Consider the following 17339-nt stretch of genomic DNA (forward strand, 5'->3'; position numbering starts at 1 on the left):
TATAATGCCACAGCACCACCCCCAAACCAAGATCCTTTCCTCCACACCACTCCTTCTGATGGGAAGCAGGATGTAAGAAGCTGCAGATTTTTTCAAAGTGTAAAGACCAAACTTCTCTTGGCAGAAAGAGTAGTGAGAGTGGGATTTTGCCCTGACTTCCTATCAAATAATATTTGCTTAATGCAAAGGCAAGACTGAACATGCCAGAGGCCTGGCTTGGTCCCCAGGGACTACGTGTGTCTTTGTAGTGTTGCCAGCGTGTCGATTTCCTCCACACCAGTAGCCAAACCCACAGCAATTCCTACAAACACTGGCGGGTTCGCCGCCATAGCACCTCAGCAAGAGGCGTTTACAGCGCCCCAGTTGCACTCTGGAAAGCTCTGTCTTAAAGAGGCGGGCTCTATGCTGTGCAGCCTCGGCTCCTGAGGCTTGTACATGTCCTGTTAGGTATGCAATTTCTGTATGGTAATCCCACCAAAATATTGTCATCAGAGCAAGCACCTCAAATGTCTACACATATAGGGACGCGGTCCCTCTCGCTGACATCAAGTCTGCCCCACCTCACCTGGTCAACCCCCTGGTGCTAATCGCCAGTCTCTCCTTTGGTCCCTCTCTGCTACCTGTGCCTCTCTGGCTCCACACAGGATTGAAGCACCTGTGTTGAAGGCAGGTAACGTGTCGTAGTTTCTTCACCTGTGAATCAAGGGTAAGAATGCCCTACTTCACACGGTCTTGAGAACCAAATTGGTTCATCCTATAACGAGAACCGTGTCTGGAATATAGTAAGTGTTCACGGCACAGGCAGTAAGTTGGTGGCTATCATATTTTATGTCATTTTCCTATAAGGTTTCTCCACAGTTACCACAAGTGCCTGATACCTGGCTTTCTCTGAGGAGCCCAGCTCTGGAACCTGGTCTCGGATGCCAATTGGGGCAGTTTTTGCGGGGGGGGGGGGCGGTTATGAGCTCGATGTATGTATCAGGGGTTACATGGGAATCCTAACTGGTGATGACAGGGAGAGCAGATAGGATACACAGTGAGTGGCTTACGATGGACCCAAAGAGGGGGGAATGTCCAACAAGAGGGGCAATGAAATACGTTATCCTATGGTGGGGATTTCCTGAGAAAATAATGTTGAGGAAAATGTGTATCTGTATACAGAATCTAATACAGCCACCCAATAGAATACTAGGCAGCTGTCAAAAATACAATGAAGAAACTCTGTGCATAACATAGAAGGCGCATTGGGATACAATGGGTGGGAAAAGTTAAGATGCAGAGTAATGTAAAATGTGCTGCTTTTTCTGTATAAAGAGAAAATTATGAGTGCCTACCTGTATTAGCTGGCAGACACATCAAAATGCCAGAAGAATAGAAATACTTTCCTCTGGGGCAATTGGGGACAGTGGGAAGTAGGAAAACGGGGCAGGAGAGCGACTTTCTATATACATTGCTTTTAACATTTTTTTTAAGTTGAATATTAACTCTATGAAGAAAAGTCATAAAGTATTGCTACGTGTGTGTGTGTGTCCTAGTTCATACAATGTTTGAATTTATTCCAAACAAAACATGCTTAATGAAGACTGTGATCAGTGGATGGCTGTAGACAAGCTCTCTCAGTCACACACACCTGTCTCAGTCTCATCAGCATTGGGGGGAAAAAAAGAAAGAGAGAAAAGGATCCAATCAAAACAGTGGCTTTTGAAGGGGTCTATTGGGCCAATGAAATCCAGAACAGAAAGACCAGTGGATGGCGACTGCTTTGGGGAGCCCAGAGACATCATTTTGATGGAGCTTCAAAGGACACAGGAGTGGAGTCTGACAAGGTGGATGTGTTAAGAAATGACTAACAGTCCTGGCAAGAGAAGGCCAGGAAAGAGGTCCTGTGAGGATTCTTGGTTTTGTTTTTCCACCACGGCAAGGGCACCTGCTCGTACTTCAAGGGTACCAAGGGCTGTGCTAGGAGACTTTCACCGGGAAGCCTTTACCTGATCCATCCTGCTGCCCGGATCTCGCCCCGAAGACTTCCTTTTGCTCCCCAAATCCACAAACATTGAAAAGGACACAATCGGCCTCCTTTCCTTCAAGGATGTCCCAAGTGCCCTTCTGCTATGGTGCACACAGCAGAGCGCAGGCCTCTTCCAGGAAGGGCTGCAGAAATGTAACGCTCTTTGCTACCGAGTCAGTTCCGACCCGGGGCGACATGGATGGAGGACAGTTTCTGCAGAGCAAAGGCTTCTAAGAGTTTGTCCCAGTACTTAACCTGCCCTCACACTGCCTCTGAAGTACACGTTTCATCTCTTTAGAAAGAGATCACTCCCTATGAAGCACGTTTCTCGTGTCCTTAGAAAGAAACCACATTTAGGAAAATGTCTGGACACTGATAGCCACAAGTTACAGGTGAAGAAGAAAATGTTTCCATTAAAAAGAACAAAACAAAAAACATTTCTCAATTTCTTCAACCCGTATGTACTGTTATCGTTACAGTATTTCCTGAAGAACGTAAGATTCCCACCACCTCATTCTTCATCAAACAAACAGGAAATTGAATGCTTTCTTTCTCTTTACCAGTTGTCCATTCGACCCGTGTTAGGAGGGACTGGGTTCCCTGGGGCTCCACACAAAGATCCCGGGCCGAGCAGAACAGAGTCCCGGTTGTAAAGGTTTCCTCCCTTCCTATTATCCTGTATCTAGTAGGCTTCCTACTGGAGGAGTACCTTACTTAGCTTGAGTGCTGAAAGGCCTTCCAAGAACCCCTGCGCAATATGCTGTGCGTCCCAAGGCTCTTCCTTCAGACATCCTGGCTTCTCAGCAGAGCCCTCTCATGGCCAAACATCCGTCCTCCAGTGCACCGTCAGGGCGGCAGCTCACTCACAGAACCCACACCTGCAGTCCCAGAGCCTGGCTTCTCAGAAACATCATCACGCCCCAAACAGATGGTGGAAGGATAATTAACTTTACTCTTTCCAGGGCTGAATATGTCTCAGGGTGAGTTCAATATCTCACTCGGAAATGCTCTGGATGCTTATATCCAGAGTTCTTTTGGCTATATTTCAATGAATCCAGAGTGTCTTCCCATGCAGTACTTCTCCACACTTTACCCCCCACACTACAAACCTTCCAGGGAACTCCTATGGGTCTCCCCTCCACCCCCAATAATGACTCCTCTAGTTTTAATAGTTTTAAAAATTCCTCACTACGTGACAGGCCTGCATGCTACAATGCCCGATGGTTGATCCTGAGCCTCAAGACCGAGCAGCCCCCCTCTTCCATTTGAATTCTACCCCTTTCTGAGTCCAAACACGAGTGGTTGCCCATTAGAAACGTGAGTCAGAACGATGTGGCTGCTACCTCTGCTTACAGAACACAATGGCTGTATGGTGTCGACAAAAGCAGATAATCTATGAAAGAAAATTAATGAAGCTTCCGAATGAATGCCACCGTTGTTGCTGCATTCATCCAGTTTGTGAGGCAACGAGAGGTAAGCCAAAAGAAGTCCCACAAAGTATTTGTCAGCGCTTCAGAGCGCCCCTGCGACAGCGAACACGAGATCAAGTGTCTTTTATTAGGAAAAAATGACATTAAGAAATAAAGGTATTTGGAAAACATGCAGGTGTAGGTACTTTGTTAAATACTTCAAAGAAAAAGAAAAACAAAACAAAACAATACTTCGAGGGGGATATTTTCCCGTTAGGCAGGAAGAGGAGCAAACAACTTCATCGCGTAAACAGGACACATCACGGTGCTCACGGCTGCATATGGCAGCCTCATCCTGCTCAAGCACAGGCTGTCAGCCGACGCCAGGGACACCGTTCAAGTGCACTGTCATGACCACCACGCGGAGCAGACTGGACACTAAACGACGCCACTTTTGTGAGACATCTCATTAGGCACACCTTTTTGTCTTACTCTAAGAAGGAATATAGCTCATCTGCACTGCCATGGAGAATCAAATGACACACCTGTCCGCTGAGGAAGTGCAGTCGCCTGCCCAAGGAGAGGGCAGAATGAGCAAACGGATGGGAGGACTGGGCACAGGGAGAAGGGAGAGTATCAGTACGCGGAAGAACTCACCCCTACGGCAGAGAACCCCACTGAAGGAGACAGCTGATGAGAGACGAACTTTCAACTGCGCAGACGGAGGACTGTCTTATGCTTTCCGGGGTGAATGCTATTGTGGCTACGTACCACTCCGAGCTGAGGCCCCGACATGAGCGGCATGCCTGACTTCCTCCAGCTACACAATGGAGAAGGAGAAGCCAATGCCACACGGACCCAAGACCAACTGCCACAAGGCAAAGGTCAGACAGGCATGCCTCCCTTCACCTTCCATCCTTCTGTGCCCTATCCTGGCACCAACCATCCCCCCTCCCCCCCCACAGCGCTCCACGCCTCTGCTGGGTTAGGTAACTGGTTCCATGGCCGCAGAGAACTCACAGACAACCCTGCCGATTATTGGGGTTCCCTAGGGAAGTTAACATATTCCAAAAGGGTAAGGAGGCAGTTCTTCTGCCCTCAGCACCTCTTCTCAGCCATCCTGGCAAAAAAACAGAACTCTGGTTCTCGGCCACGTGGTGCTTGGCTTCAGCATCTGTGGACCAGGAAGAAGTCTGTAGCTCTGCCTCGTGAGCTCCGTGCAGCTCCTCTGCTCCGTCTGTCTCACCATCTCTGAGCCGCAGCCTCTGGTGCCTCGGCCCCTTCGGTCAGGCCTCTCCAAAGCACTGGTAGCTCTTCTTTCTTGATGGCCATGGGGTTCTCGCGCTGCTCCTGAGATTACTCTTATACGAAGTGGAATGGCCAAGCTGATCAATCCCTTCTATTCGTGTTTCACATACCGTTTCCATGGTCCTACCCACTCATTTGGTGGGTGTTGCAGAGAGCTGGCTAGAAGAGCTATAAAGTACTGCTCCTTCACCACATGCGCCAACAGAAAAAGTGCTCACCGTTTACCACCTGACTGCATCCAGCGTATGTTCTGGGTGTACCTGTGAGAAAGATGCCCACCCGATCTCCAGCCAGGAGCAATGGTCACGGTCTACCGCAGCTCCTGTCAAAGCTCATCGCCAAAGCAGGCAATTCTCTTACCAAGAGTCCAATGTTGGTAGCTTTTGATTTCTCTATGCTACTTATAGAATAGCTTCACACAACACACGCGTACTGCCACGTGCAAAACAGACAGTGACAGTAGCTCTCTCCAGGGCGGACTCCCTCTTCCGTGTAGCTTGGCACTGGGCGGAGCTCTGGTATTCGTTCCCGAGGGCCGTCCTCACGTGTCACCACAGATGTTGAGAGTGAAATGCCATTCGACTGTTAGCTCACCGCTCAGTAGATGAGAAGTTCAGGTTCAGTACAGTACCCTGCAAAATTTTTCTCCTGCGAAGTCTCACGAGGCTGGAATCTAATCACCGGTGGGATTGCACTCTCTTCATGTAGAGGTGAGTCCCTTACCAAGCCCTAGAGGAGCAGGCAGAATTCAGTGGCGTGAAGCTGTCGCACCGAGGTCCCTATGTCCTTGCTGGCTGGCTATCATCTGGGAGGCGTGCTCCGAGTCTCGGGGTGCCTGCCATCTCTAGCTCATGGCCTCCTTTAACAGACACACAGAGAAAGTTCTTCTCTCGTTCCGATCCACCAAGCTGTCCCCTCTCACCTCTTCTCTCCATCTCCTGGGGTATCTCCAGACACTCCTCCACCGGGGCTCGAGAAGGCCCCAGAGACTGCGTGCAGCCATCCTAGAGCATCTCTGCCCTGTAAGTTCTGCTGATTCCCAACCTTAATTCCATCAGCCAACACACAGCAGGACCGACATTAGTCTTTGACTAATAACTGGGTGAGGGGGGTCTGGGGGACACAGCTGTAGAATCAAGAGCAAGTTGATTCGGATCTGAACATTTCGCTTCAACTTACAAGAGCACCTTACAAAAATTGCAACCTAATCCCAAAACAGGGGTCTTGGTAGCACTGCTGGGTAAACACTGGACTATTAATCACAAGGTCAGTGGTTCAAGCCCATCAGCTGTTCCACAGGAGAAAGATGAGGCTGCCTGCTCCACAAAGATTTCAGGTTCCAGAGACGCAATGGAACAGTTCTACTCTGTTCCACAGGGTCTCCATCAGTCGGAAGTGGCTTGACAGCAGTGAGAAAGTGAACTTCAGGTAGATTAAATATTTAAATGTTAAAAAAAACAATCCAGAAAGAACAAAAGACACTGGCTGAATACATATCTACACTTGGGAAGATGATGGCACAAAAGAACAGCATCAGCAGGAAAATGAACAGATCTGACTATATAAGAAAATAATAATAATTTCTAATTTATCGAGGGGTTACGAGGCGGAAGTGGGGTGGGGAGGAACTAATACCAAGGGCTCATATAGAAAGTGTTTAGAAAACGATGCTGGCAACATCTGTACAAATATACTTGATATAATTGATGTATGGAATGTTATAAGGGCTATAAGAGCCCCCAATAAAATGATTTTAAAAAATAAATTTTAAAACTATACAAAAATTATTAAACTTTAATGAAATTCAAAGGATAATAGTAGATGAGGGGGCATGCTAAGCAGATGCCAAATGATTAACATGCTATTATAAAAAAACTCACATCAAAAGCAAATTTTAAAATTTTTTCGTAAAGAAACTCAATGAATTGGATTTCTTTTGTAACTAAAGGTGTTAGGAAATCAAACATTTTTTAGTAACGGTGGGGAAGTGCATTACAACACTGGTTTTCTATCATACAGGCACAGTGTTTTCATGAGTTTTTAAGGATAATGATGACAAAGTGAAATAGAAATTACCAAACAGTGAAGTAAACATATTAGTATCTGGCTCCTAATTGAACCTCTTTTACAAAGGAAATCAAATCCACACAGAGACATTTATATTAAAACTACAAAATTTAAAATAAGGATGATTAAATAAACTATGGCACATCTTCATACAATAAGTTATCACCATTAAATTGGTTCTTTCTGACATCTTTCAAATGACAGAGGAAAACATTCACCACGTGATAATAATGGGGAGAGGCTGAATACAGGACGAGAGGTCAGTATATTATAAGAGCATGGAAGTCTAAAAAGCTAAGACTGTGTTCTACTTGGACACTAAACAGCACTGTAACTAGGCAGTGTAACTTTAGCCACTTGCCTCTCAGGGCTATGGTCGGGTTTAAACAGAAATAAATGCAAAATCTGTGTAAGCCTAATTCCAGCTCATAATGGCCCTGCCTGATAAGGCAACCCGAGCCACGGTGGTGCAGTCGTTACATGTTGGTGGGTAACAGAAGGGTCAGCACTTTGAAAGCACCAGATGCTCCACGGGAGAAAGAGGAGGCTTTCTACTCCCGTAAAGAGTTACAGTCTCAGGAACCCACAAGGGCAGCTCTGCCCTGTCCTATAGGATTGTTACACATAGGAAGTGACTCCGCGGCAGCAGCAGCGAGTGATGATAAAGCGGGTCTGCCCCGCGGGGTAGCCAGACTGCCACACCTTTCTCTCTCCTTCCCATCCGGAGCAGATTTGCAGCCCACGGCTGCTATCACTGTGACATTGGGGACCCTTGTGTGACCCTAGGCAACTCACTAACCTGGCAGTAGTTCCCACGGGTGCACTTTCCACAATCTAAGGAGAAATAAGAGCATTTACAGGGCAGGACCTTCCATTTGTAATTGCTTCAAAGTGAGAACACTTTTACGAGACTTTTCAAATTTTGATGTGAAATCCCACGACAAGCTCTGCCCTTACATCGGCTACGGGACCTGCGGGGCTTGCTCTCACTGCTGGTGAGTCAATGCTGACTCTTAGCAACTCCCTATGGGATTCGGAGGCTGTCACTGTTTACAGGAGTAGAAAGTCCTTTATTTTTCCTGAGGAGCTGCTGGTGGTTCCAAACTGCCAACCATGCAGATCGCAGCCCAGCCACTACCCCACAGGGCTCCTGTGGGAAGGGAAACAGTTCCACTCAGCTTAGGCTGTCATCCCTATGGAAACCGACTACCACAGCTTCCTCTCGGGGAGCTGCAAGTGGGCAGGCTACAGATGAGCGCGGCCTCGATGGATCCACAGATTTCAAATTCAGAGGTGCCATGTTAATGGTGAAGGTAAAACATTTACCAAAAACATACAAACTCACCGCTGTCAAGTCAATTCTGACTCACAGCAACTCTGTAAGGCATAGAACTGCCCCTGTGGGTTTCCAAGGCTGTAAATCTTTCCAGCAGTGGAAAACCCCACCTCTCTCCATGGAGCCACTGGTGGTTCTGAACAGCTGATCCTGTGGTTATAAGCCCACTATGCAGCCCACCATGCCTCCAGAGCTCCTGTTAGACTTTGGAGCCATTATTTCTTCCAGAAACCAGGAGAGTGAATTGACTACAGTAAGACCATTTCAAAAATAAGACACAGCGTGACAGTGCATGTGGCTGATTCAAACCGCTTACCTCTGCGGGCCCAGCTGCTCCGGCAGGCCACCCAGCGAGGTTCAAAATCATCATAATGCGCCATTCTGGAAACACAGCAGGCGTGTCCACTCACCTTCAATGTACAGAGGCTCTACGACGTCGTGGTTAATGAGCTCAAAATTTTCATGGCCGATCCAGTGCTCCACGTTCCTCTTCCTGCCCGTGAAGAAGTTGTCCACCACCGTCACCTCGTGGCCGTCCATCATGAGTTTGTCAGTCAGATGGGAACCCACAAACCCTGCACCTCCGGTGATCTGCAGTGGGCCAGTGTGTGCGAAACATTCCGAGAGAGAAAAACAACACACGGGGGTGAGATGAAGGCTGGCTTCAGTTACAGCTTGGGTGCAGCTACACTGAAATTTGAGGGGTAGCTAAAGAAAGAAAGCCAGTTAGGATTTAAAAAACAACAAGAGTGCATTTATTCTTATTCCAGAGCAAGTTATAGCATCTCCAAACTTCTAATACAACCACCAAAATAAACCCGCTGGTATCACGGCGATTTCTACTCACTCAGACCCCCGGGACAGAGTAGCACTGATCCATAAAGGGTTCCCAGAACTTAATATTCACGGAAGCAGACGGCCACCTTGTTCTCCCCCAGAGCAACAACCCTACGGAAGTGCTTTTGGGGGAAGGGCAGTGGGGTTAGGAGAGAGAATAATTCCCACAGGAAACACCATTTTGCAAAGTGAGCCTTTATTGTCTTTCCAATCCCACTGTCCACTGTGGCTTCTTCACATCATCAAAATCTGTTACACCCCATGCTTCAGACTAAGGAGCCTTCGGGGCGCTCGCTATAGGTTCGGTGTTGAACAGGTAACTGAAAGGGCAGCAGTTCAAAACCACCAGTCACTCCTCAGGAGAAAGAGGAGGGTCTCTGCTCCCATAGAGATCTGCCGACTCTGAAACCCTATTAAGGGTCCCCTATGAAGTGGGGTCAATTTGATGACAGTGAGCGTGGCTTGGTTTTGATGAACGTCTGAATGTCATGACTTAGAATGTGACGGGCTGAGAAAGCAGGTCCTGCTGATCTTCACTGTGCTTGGGTCATCCATCTAGTCGTTACTGAAACGGTGCAGAAGTTAAGACAGACATGTGGCTGCTGACTGCAAGCTCAACGATTCAAAGCTACCTGCGAGCCAACTCCACAGGAGAAAGAGCCGCTGCCGCTTTCATAATGATGCGCTGGGTTGAGCACCCTCTGGGGCCATTCACTCTGTCCCGTAGGGTTGCTATGAATTGCAATAACCTTGACAGAAGTGGGTTCTAGGGTTTTCAAATGCCTTTTGCTTTAGAGATACAAGAGCTCCCCAATGAGTTTGTGGGAAAATTCCATTACTGTCTCATTGCACTTGGCGACAAGCTTTTTGAAGCCTCTGACACCCAATAAAGCTGGGCTTTCTTAACAGGATCCCCCTGATGACTCCTAATGATAGAATAAACCTACTACAATTTTCCTAATTATATATTCTCCTCACTGCCTGTCAATTTGCTAGTTCGTGTTTAGTGTTGGACTCCTACACTTTATCTGTATACTGAACAATAACTATGAAAAAAAAGAATTTCCACAAAAATAACTGATTTCAATTTTAACTTACTATGAGATCTTAACTTGGGGGAGGTGGGCAATATTTTATTTTACCCTTCATGTAACTGCTTTCTTACAACTGCTCTGGTTTTTTAATCAGAAAGCTTATCTTTTTAACTAGACATTTAACCACTTTTCATGTAACCCTATAGCGATATGCAAATGCTTCTTAAAATAAGATGTTCTGGGGCACTTTATCACTATCCCCGAAACACCTAGCTGACAGCTCAGAGCCAGCAGAAGTGCGGGAGCTAAATTATATATGATTGCTGCCAACAGCTCGCTAGTTTTAGTAGCAGCATAAAATTGTTGGGAGCACACCTTCATCTTGATTAAAATGCACTGAATTGTTTTTGTTGAGTAATTCCCTTCTATAAGAAATACTTGGGAGATTTATGTAACATAGCTGGATGGCTATAAAATTTTTCTTCTAATCAATTTCAGGCCATTAGGCAAGCATTGTCAAGCATTATAAATGCAAGTCAGAGGCAAAACTAAAGGAAGCGTAACACTTACAAACCCTTAGAAAATCAAGTCACCCAATGCACACAGACCCTCTGGTGGCGCTGCTGGTTAAGTGCTGGACTGCTAACAAGGCAAGGTGGGTGGCTCGAACTCACCTTGGCTTTCAGGTGTGGAGTTTCATGCCAGAAGAACAAACAAATCTCTCTAGATGGAGACACTTCATCTTATGTACTTTGGGCATCTGATCAAGGGAGCCCCAAACAAAAACCCTCACTGCCATCTAGTCCGTCGATACTGACTCACGACAACCCTAGAGGGCAGGGCAGAGCTTAATTCCTTACAGGAGCATAAAGCCCTGTCATTCTTCCGTGGATGGGCTGGAGGTCTAGAACTGCTGTCCTTGCAGATGGCAGCCCAGCAAGTGGCCATGACGCCACCAAGGCTTCTCAGGGGAGACTGAGTCCCTGGGAAAGGCCCTGCTGCTCGGCAGAATCGGGGCTGTTGGGAAGAATAAAGCTCTCAGGAGAGGGATAGGCAAGAGTGGCTGCAACAGTGGGCTCAAGCACAACCACAATCGTGAGGCTGGGCAGGGCCAGGAGGGGTCTCCTTAGGTTGTTTCTGGGCCACTGAGTCCGAGCTGCTAGACGGCATCTAACAACAATGCCTGCAACATCCTAGAAGAGAAGACTTAACCATGGCGTAGAAGAATTTGCACAAACCTGCAAGAGTTCACTACACTGAGAGTTTTACTTCTTGCTCCTGTGTGAGCTAACGGGCAGCTAACGTGGTGTAAACTGGTGGCTGCTCAGCAAATGAGGGAAAAGAACCATATTTTCTAACAAGCCCCTTTATGTGGAGGCTCCAACAACTACTGACAAAGCTCTAAGCTTTAGCAATAACTTATTCATCTGCCAGAGGCAGGCACCAAGTGACTGCAGTGTGGCTTAAATTCTGAGCCATCAGGTGACTGAAAAACACCAAGTCCAATTGCAACCAAACAAACAACCGAACCTCACTGGCATAATCCCCACTCATAGCAGCCCCATCGGACTGCCCCGTGGGTTCCTCAGCTTGTACAGCTTTACAGGAGCAGACAGTCTCCTCTGTCTCCCGCAGAGCAGCTGATGGATTCAAACTGCTGACCTTGTCGTTAGTGGTCTCAGGTGTAACCCACTATGCCACCAGGACTCCTTAGTCATGGGTAAAGTGAAATAAAATTCCGTAGCACTCAGACTCAGTAGGACTACCATCGCTCAAGAAATTATAAAATAACAAGAGCCCTCATAAGACTCTGCAAAGTTCACGTACCTGTACAGCTCATCAAAAGCCATCTGACACATGGCAGCAAAACAACTGAAAAAAATGAACTTTTCTCTGCTGCTGGCGACATCAATGTATTTCCCAATTACGCCCCAGTGCATACATATTGAGGAGGTGGAAATAACCCCTAAATTGGGATATACTTGTGCAAACAACAGACTTCTGAGTCCACTCAGGGTGAGATTAATGCAAGCCATCTCAAAACTGCAGTCTGTGCCACTGTGCTACCCAGCAGTTAACTGGTGAACTTACCCTGACATTTAACAAGACAGGCTATTAACAAATGCAGTGTGTTCATCCGAAGTGTTGTGTGAAGCAGGAAAGTTTGCATACCCTTGCTCTGAAAAATGAACTCTTCTCTGCTGCTAGCGACAACAGTATATTTCCCAATAATGGCCAAGTGCATAAATTATAGAAGAAAGGGAAGACTGTGTGGAGAAATCAACCATTATACCACAAAAAAGCAATATTATGGTCTTAAAGCTGGGACGAAGAGAATGATGAGGATGCAAAGAAACAAGCAAACCAAAGAACCACCTTGTATACTGATCATTCAGACAAGTCTATCACGGACGCTGACAAACACATTTCTTGTGGAATGGCAGTATGAGTTGCTCCACAACCCTGTTCTCCAAGCAAAACATCTAGGATTCGTGGCAAATATTTAAAAATGAAACAAAAAACAAACAAACAAGGTTAAGTCTCCGCATGTATCAAATGAGGGAAAGTTTACTCAAGAAAGTCACTAACTCAAACAACACAGAAAAAGCATTCAATAAAACTGAACAGCCCTTCATGAAAACAACACTCAACAAACCAGGAATATAAGAGAACTTCCTTTACCTGATGAAGAGCAACTACGCAGAAACCCCAGCGACCCCCGTATTTAATGTTCACAGTGGTTTCCCCCTAAGGTTAGGAACTAGAACCAGGATGTCTCCTCGTGTCCCTTCTACTCAATATTGGACATAAAGCACCTCTGTGTGCAAATGACTCAAAAAATCCCTAAGAAACTATTACAGCCGGCCAGTGTGTTCACCGGGGTTGTAACAAAACAAGATTAATACAATCTACTTCTTTACAAGTGTTGACAAAGAATACCGGAAGTACCATAGCCTGCAAGAACCATCGAATATCTACTGGAAAACGTACAGATTCCGTAGAATGAAGGCTAGCGAGACTTTGGATTCACTCCCCTCTACTACCAGAGGCCCGTGGTCAGACCTCCTGATCAAGGGTCCATGAGCCCCTGACACGGCTGGAGTCAAACCTGACCCATGGACTTGGAACTTGCTGTGCGACACTTCCTTGATAGTACCTTCTGAACATATACACACAAACGCACGCTTTACTGGCGTGCTGCTCTGAAGAACTCAGCTTTTGACATATGTTTACATGGGAAATTACCAAAGAATATTGCTGAAACGAAATAGAAGATAAAAATAAATGAAAAGCTATCTCACACTCCTGGATTGGAAGCTGTTAGGATAGCGATACTCTCCAGATCAATCTACAAGCAAATACACCATTGTCCTGATCAAACACCCTCTTGACTTTTGCAACGATTTACAAACTCATCTAACATTCACATGCAAATGCACGGGGTAACAGTAGGGCCAAAAGGATCTTGAAAGAGTAATTTAGACACATACTAAGAAGTCACAGCGATCAAGACTATGTGAGGCTGACATAAGGGTACACATATAGGCCCGGGAAATAGCAAGTCTAGAAAATATCTACACTTGCGACCAACTGATTTTGGCAAAATTGTGAATTCAGTTCCATGGGGAAATGATTAGTCTTTTCAACAAAGGAGTCTAGAACTGGGTATTCAAGTGGAAATGAATTAGGTTTGAATGAATCATATAAAACACTAACTAAAAAATGGACTGTACATCTAAATATAAGAATAAAACCTAAGAGCTCCCAACAAAATGATTATTTTTAAAAAACCATAAAATTCTTAGAAGAAAATATTGACACTCATCTCTGTGGCCTTGGATCAGGCAATGATCTCTTAACTATAATACCAAACATAAAGAACGGAGAAGGAGACTTTCTTAACATTAAAAATGCCTCTGCTTCAAGGGTCACTATCAAGAAATTGAAAGGACAACAAAGAGAATGAAAGGAAATATAAGCCAACCATTAAAAGCATATAAAGAACACTTACAATTCAATATAAGAAAAGGGAAGCAATTAAAAAGTGGATTAAATATTGGAACAAACATTTTCCCACATAAGAGATAGAAAGAGTCGATAAGTACATAGGTGACAGCATTAGCCACCAAGGAAACGGAAATCAAATGGAGATACCAATCACACCTGCCAAAAAGGCTGGAACTTAAAAGATAGGTAAGTGTTGGTGAAGCTATGGAGAAATTGGTGATCATGTAAAATCATGTTGTTGCTCTAACGAAAGCCTGGCAATTCCTCCGGAGATTAGACCTACAGTTACTAACCACTGTCACTGAGTGGACTCTTGACCACAGCCATCCACAGCACAGAGTACAACTGCGCCACAGGGTTTCCGAGGCTGTGCAGCTTCGGAAGAGAGCAGGCCGGCTCACCTCTCTCCCAAAGAGCAGCAGGTGGGCTTCCACTGCCAACCAAGCAGCTAGCAGCGCGACATGCAGCCCACATCATCTGGGATCCTTCAGACTTACTGTATGACCTTGTTGACAAATGGATAAAATGTGACAAAGGAAAATACAATGGGGCATTATTTTGGAATTAAAAGGTATTAATGTGGACAAAGCTTGAAAACTTGCGAAAGGAAAGGAGTCGATTACCAGCCTCCATCTCTGTAGGACCCGCGCTCTATGACAGATGTGAAACAGCGACTCTGCACAGACCAAAGCAGATGTGTGCTTCCCTGTGACTGGGGGTGTAACAGGTGTGGGGCAAGTGAAGACTGATTGCTTATGTGTTTGGGTCTTTTGTTTGCTTTTTTCCCAGAGTGATGAAAATGTTCCAAAATTGGTTGTGGTAATGGTCACCAACTCTGTAAACATCAAAACAAAAACAACCTATCGCATATTTTAGATGGGCGAGTTGTATGGTGTGTGAGTTACGTCTCAATAGAGCCATCGGTAAAAAGAAAAGAACCAACGGGGTCAATGTCTGCGCACACTTTGCTGCCCAGCAGTTAAATGGTGAACTTACCCTGATCTTTAACAAGAAAGACTATTAACAAATGTAGTGTGCTCATCCAAAGTGTTGTGTGAAGCAGAAAAGTTTGCATACCCTTGCTCTGAATGAGTTTCACACGTCCCCAAGGAATGAAACACATGGTTACCATAGGATGCAGTATTTCCAATCTGAGGTACATACTCCTCCTCGCTCCCGCCAAAATGAGAACATACATCTACATTCAAACGTGTACAGAGCCCAAACACAGAAACCACCCCAATTGCCCACCGATTCAAAATTACACCAGACGTGGGCCATATCCGAGTGAGGAAGTCTTAGTCATGACAAAGGAGTGAAGAACGGATGCATGCTGACGCAGACGAACCCTAGAAACATGATGCAGAGTAAAGGAAGTCAGGCAGACCCAAGGACAACTGTCAGGAGGGTGAGGAAAGGAAGCCGAATGGGGAGGAAGGGGCATCCGTGATGGGTGCACGGAGCAGCTGCCAGGAATGAGATGAAACGAAAACTGTAGAGAAAACGGATGATCTGCGCTCTAAACCTTCACCTACTTAACAAAAATTAGAAAAAGAAAGGAGCCAGCCGCAAAAGGCCACCTTTTATGACTTTATTTCCATGAGGTAGCTGGAGTAGAAAAGTCCGGAGGTCAAAGGCCATCTGTGGTTCTAAGAGCTGGGCAGCAGACAGGAAGAAGTGAGACTGTTAAGGGGGAGGAAAATGTTCAGGTATCCGATTGTAGTGCTATTGTACCATTTTGTAAAAACCACTACAGAGAGGTGAATGTTGCGGTATGTGAATTGCATTCAATACCAAAAAAAGATAATTTCTTGAACAATAAAAATCTAATCAGATGCGTATACTTACCAAAATTCGCTTACGATCCTTTTCTGATAAAAATTTCACTGGAGGGTATTTCTGGGTGAAGCTGTGTAAATAACATAAAGAGAATTTTTAAAAATCAGACATCTCATGTGAGTACAATCTTGACCAACCATCAAAACCAAAGCCAGAGAGCAAAGGGTTATTTCTCATTCCTTCTACTACACACGAGTGCCCTCGTGGCTAGCCTGAATGCAAGGCATAGTGAGCCAACTCCTGGTTCAGGTTACCACCTGAGATTCTACCCAGGAAAAGCTGAGGCGGTAGAAACCCCACCAGTTCAGTCCACAGGCCACAATGAAAGAGGAAGGCGAGTCTCCAGAGGCTATTTTGGGGAAGTTACATGGCGTCTCAGCTCCAACGCTGGACTGTATCTCTTGCAAGAGCAAGGCAGGAAACCAGGAACCGGCCACGTCTCACATTCCATCACACCCTGCCCCCTCCTGAACCATGTGCCTGCGCCTGCTGTGTCTCATGGTCTTCTCTGAACCGACCCGATGCTCTCTGAGGCCCTCTAAAAGGATCGAAGGTCCCCGGTCCACTGGTATTCCAGAAGCAGGATGTTGTAACTAAGCAGAAACGAATTTTTTAAACTCTTTGTCATCGAGTCAATGGTGACGCAGAAAGACCCTCTGGGTGGAGTTAAACCACTTGGCCTGTGGATCCTTGAGACCATAAATCTTTACGGGGGGTAGAAAGCCTCATCTTCCTCACAACAAGCATCTACGATGATAAATGAGCATATAATGGAACACTGGAAACAGCCATCCCTAACTTGGTCTGCTCAGAAGCAAAAACCCTTGAACATCAGAGGGCTCTGTTTAATCGGTATGATTTTATCTAGATTAAGCGCTGGGCCAGGCGGCACCCGGTCTCTGCCTTCACCTTGTTCCCACCCTTAACACAATGCAAGGACACTGAGGCGTTCCCTTTCAGTCGGCTGAACTGGACACGGTGGAACACAGAGAAGACCCTCCAGCAGTACTCTTCCCTCATCTGAAAGACTGGAAGCATGGAATGGTTGGGTCGGGGAGGAAGCGTTTTCTTTGGCTAGGTGTTAATTCCTCTGTTAAGCACTTCCACATTCTTACAAGATCCAGTCACCCCCGCAGACTAGAAAAACAGGTAGGCATGTGGGAGAGTCTGAGGGAATGGGTGAGAGAGACTGGAGGCCTCCCGCTTGTTTGCTCTGTGACCCTTGGGCAAGACACCTAACAGGTCTATAAACCTCACAACTTCCTTCTCTGTGAAGGGAGCCAGGAGAACATCTACTTGATCGTAGGCTGGTGGGGATGTCTTCCCCCGGGAACTTGCTGACCGGACGTGACCAGTGTACTGTGAAGTAGGTGCAGCCTTTGTGCCTGGGAGGCTGGTGGCCTGGAGGGAGACTGGCAGATCTCTGTGTGCAAAGCAGCACTGTTCTTGTCAACTCCATCCACTTGTGCCGCCGGGAGATGGTTTCCTGCACG

General features: G+C 46.2%; 1 protein-coding gene across 3 annotated transcripts in view; it reads right to left on the bottom strand.

The window, feature by feature from the left end:
* UXS1 (UDP-glucuronate decarboxylase 1) overlaps positions 1-17339 on the bottom strand; it is a 107301-nt gene that overhangs the window by 43424 nt on the left and 46538 nt on the right. For all 3 annotated transcript variants that reach the window (XM_075563351.1, XM_075563350.1, XM_075563352.1), the window contains 2 exons: positions 15856-15916; positions 8539-8719 (listed from right to left, as the gene is read on the bottom strand). In XM_075563351.1, coding sequence (XP_075419466.1) covers positions 8539-8719; positions 15856-15916 — 242 coding nt within the window. The remainder of the gene's footprint in view (positions 1-8538; positions 8720-15855; positions 15917-17339) is intronic.

The sequence above is a fragment of the Tenrec ecaudatus genome, chromosome 11 (genome assembly GCF_050624435.1).
Source record: "Tenrec ecaudatus isolate mTenEca1 chromosome 11, mTenEca1.hap1, whole genome shotgun sequence".
Taxonomy (NCBI): Eukaryota; Metazoa; Chordata; class Mammalia; order Afrosoricida; family Tenrecidae; genus Tenrec; species Tenrec ecaudatus.